Below are 3,316 nucleotides of genomic sequence, written 5' to 3' on the forward strand. Positions count from 1 at the left end.
TTAATAAAAATTTTGTCAAAAATAGTATTTTTAACATATAAGTGATTGTGAAAAAAGCTTAAATCTTATTTTGATAAATATTGGTTGTCAAAAATAATTTGTTAAAAAAATTTGAGAATATATTTTCTGTGATACTTATTAACCGTCAAAAATACTATTTATTTTGACATTTATTAACCATAAAAAATTCTCAACAAAAATTTTCAACAAAGAATGAGATGAGATCTTGAAATTGAAGAATAAAAGATTTTGAAGATAAAGAATAAGTAGTATGATTCCAAACTGAGAGCAGTGTGATGCCAAAATTAACGGAGTCTAGAGAAAAAGAGGAATAGTAGTAGAATAAATTGAAAACAAATGAGTGTTAAAATTGAAGAATAATTTTTTACGGTCAAATTATTCATCAAAAAGCTATAAAGAATTTGACATTTGTAATATTTATAAAAAATATATATTAATTTTTATATTTAATTATAGCTATTAAAAAAAGTGTTAAAATAGTTCTCTTTTCTTATAGTGATCCTAATAACAATAATAATATATATATTTTTTCTTAATTCATACCTTTTCACTAAGACAATCTTGAATTACAAGGCTATCATTGGAGACACTGGTGATGACCTCTGAAGTGCTTGTAACATGCAAATCAAAGTATGCCACTTCTTGTCTTAGTACTGCCTTTAAATATCTGCCTCTCATTCTTGTTGCTTGTCTTTCACCTGTTCTTGTCCAACAATAACCCTCTGCAAATAAAGTAATAATCATCAACACAATACTTCCCAGAATAATAATAATTTGTTATTTACTTTTCTGTATATATGTTGTACCGTTATGTGTGAAGACAAAAATAAAAGTTATTTTTTTAAAAAAAAATTATAAATTAAACAATAGAAAATAATAGCAAATAAAACTCACCCAAGAAGCAAGCAACAAAAGACCCACATGCCAGATATAACAAAGCCACTGCATTCTGCATCACAGATCAACAAATTAAAATCAACCCAATAAAAATAACTATTGTTAGTTTAGATAAAATAGCAAATACAAAAAATAATGTAAATAATTTGTTGTTTGAATATAAGATTAATTTTTTAATGATTTATATTGGGCCATCATGAAAAAATGTTAACCACAGAAAAATAAAAAAAGAAAAACCGAAAAATGATATGACACTATATTTAATAATCCAAAATTTTTAGACATCAAGTTTGCGCGAGTTTTTATTTTATAAACTCTTCACTTTTTCTTTATTCTTTTTGATGTAAGATTTCTTCTCGACTTGCACTTGCTATTCAACAAATTACTTTAACCAAATTAACATCAATTATTTTGAATAGATAGAATATTATTTAATCTGCACCATATGAGCGTGTCTTGTGGGAGTTATATCTGTCTCTCACTTTATAGCATATATAATTATATATACTAATCATTAAACTATACACATAAGGAAAAGAAAAAAAAAAAAAAGAAAAAAGTGTGATTCAGTCTTTAAGCTGTGTCAAGTATATATACTTTTGGTGTGCCAGTTATCGTGTCCACAGTAATTACGCTGGATAGCTAAGTGCGGAGTGGATAACTGCTGAAAGTATCTAAATAGTAAGCCTACTCCAAGATGAGTGCTCTCCTATTTCGATTTTTCCAGAACTTCCGAATTGATCGGGTCATATAGGAACGAAGTTTAAGTCTATCGATCTGTTAAGATGCCTCAGCTGCATACATTACTGCACTTTCACTTGACACCTATTGTTAATAAAAAACGGCTTGTAGCGCCACATAAAAACATTCCTCTTAGAATAGCTGTTAATACGAATAACAGAAACTCTGTTAGAGCCATTTCTGTACATTCGATGTACTCTACGGATAGAGGAATACATAGAGTTGAACATAGTAAAATAAGAAATTGAAAGATTTCGTTGAAATTGTTCGTTTGGAAATTTCCGGAAAAGCTAATGTGAAGACAAAAATAAAAGTTATTTTTTAAAAAAAAATTATAAATTAAACAATAGAAAATAATAGCAAATAAAACTCACCCAAGAAGCAAGCAACAAAAGACCCACATGCCAAATATAACAAAGCCACTGCATTCTGCATCACAGATCAGCAAATTAAAATCAACCCATATAAAATTAACTATTGTTAGTTTAGATAAAATAGCAAATACAAAAAATAATGTAAATAATTTGTTGTTTGAATATAAGATTAATTTTTTAGTGATTTATATTGGGCCATCATAAAAAAATGTTAACCACAGAAAAATTTTAGAAAAAAAAAACCGAAAAATGATATGACACTATATTTAATAATCCAAAATTTTTAGACATCAAGTTTGGGCGGGTTTTTGTTTTATAAACTCTTCACTTTTTCTTTATTCTTTTTGATGTAAGATTTCTTCTCGACTTGCACTTGCTATTCAACAAATTACTTTAACCAAATTAACATCAATTATTTTAAATAGATAGAATATTATTTAATCTGCACCATATGAGCGTGTCTTGTGGGAGTTATATCTGTCTCTCACTTTATATACCATATATAATTATATATACTAATCATTAAACTATACACATAAGGAAAAGAAAAAAAAAAGAAGAAAAACAACTTTGAAGTTTGAACTTTTCGTATATATTGCTTGAGAGAGAAGATAATCAAATAAATAATTAAAAATATCTCCAAGCCATAGTTGTTAATTCAAAGTTCAGACAATAATGGTTTTGGAGTTCTAAATCAAGGATGATGATGATAATAATAATATACCTTGTTTATGTTCTGAGTGAAAGCACCACCTCCATCAAGATTAGAAAAACTTCCAAGGTTGTTCATCATCTTGCTAGTGATGAACAAGACCAAAGGTGTGGTTAATCCATCTCCAATTGCCCCCAACAAACCAAAGAGCATGAAAAACCAGTCTTTGGTATCTGCATGCATGAAAATTGAACTTATTGACCCATTCTTCTTCTTCTTCTTCTTCTTCCTACTACTAGCCATGGCACCAACACTATTATGATTATTATCCACATCCATCACAAAAAGAAATAAATACACAGTAGAAGAGACTGAGCACTATAATACTACTACTACCACCAACAATAATAATAGTAGTAGTGATTAAGCACTTTGGGCAATTAATATTTGCAATGTTATGGTGAGAATTTATAGGAATTTTGAGTGAGTGCTTTGAGGGGTATATATGGCATATGGTATGTGGTGGGGGCAAATTAACAGAACAATTTTGGTCAGGGATAAGTGGGTGATTCCTTGATACTGATATATATATATCATGTGAAGGGGGTTTATTATATATTTTATTAATTAT

General features: G+C 28.2%; 1 protein-coding gene across 3 annotated transcripts in view; it reads right to left on the reverse strand.

Annotated features, from left to right (window-relative positions):
- LOC107622784 (ABC transporter B family member 15) overlaps positions 1–3,222 on the reverse strand; it is a 15,442-nt gene extending 12,220 nt beyond the window's left edge. The window contains exons 1-3 of one of the 3 annotated variants that reach the window (XM_016324817.2): positions 2,758–3,222; positions 916–970; positions 565–743 (exon numbers count right to left, since the gene is read on the reverse strand). In XM_016324817.2, the coding sequence (XP_016180303.1) occupies positions 565–743; positions 916–970; positions 2,758–3,024 (501 nt within the window). In that variant the 5' untranslated portion in view covers positions 3,025–3,222. Of the gene's footprint in view, positions 1–564; positions 744–915; positions 971–2,033; positions 2,089–2,757 lie in introns of those variants that run through there. The other 2 variants (XM_016324816.2, XM_021114204.1) reach the window with 2 other exon arrangements.

Source organism: Arachis ipaensis, chromosome B10 (genome assembly GCF_000816755.2).
Source record: "Arachis ipaensis cultivar K30076 chromosome B10, Araip1.1, whole genome shotgun sequence".
NCBI classification, from domain to species: domain Eukaryota; kingdom Viridiplantae; phylum Streptophyta; class Magnoliopsida; order Fabales; family Fabaceae; genus Arachis; species Arachis ipaensis.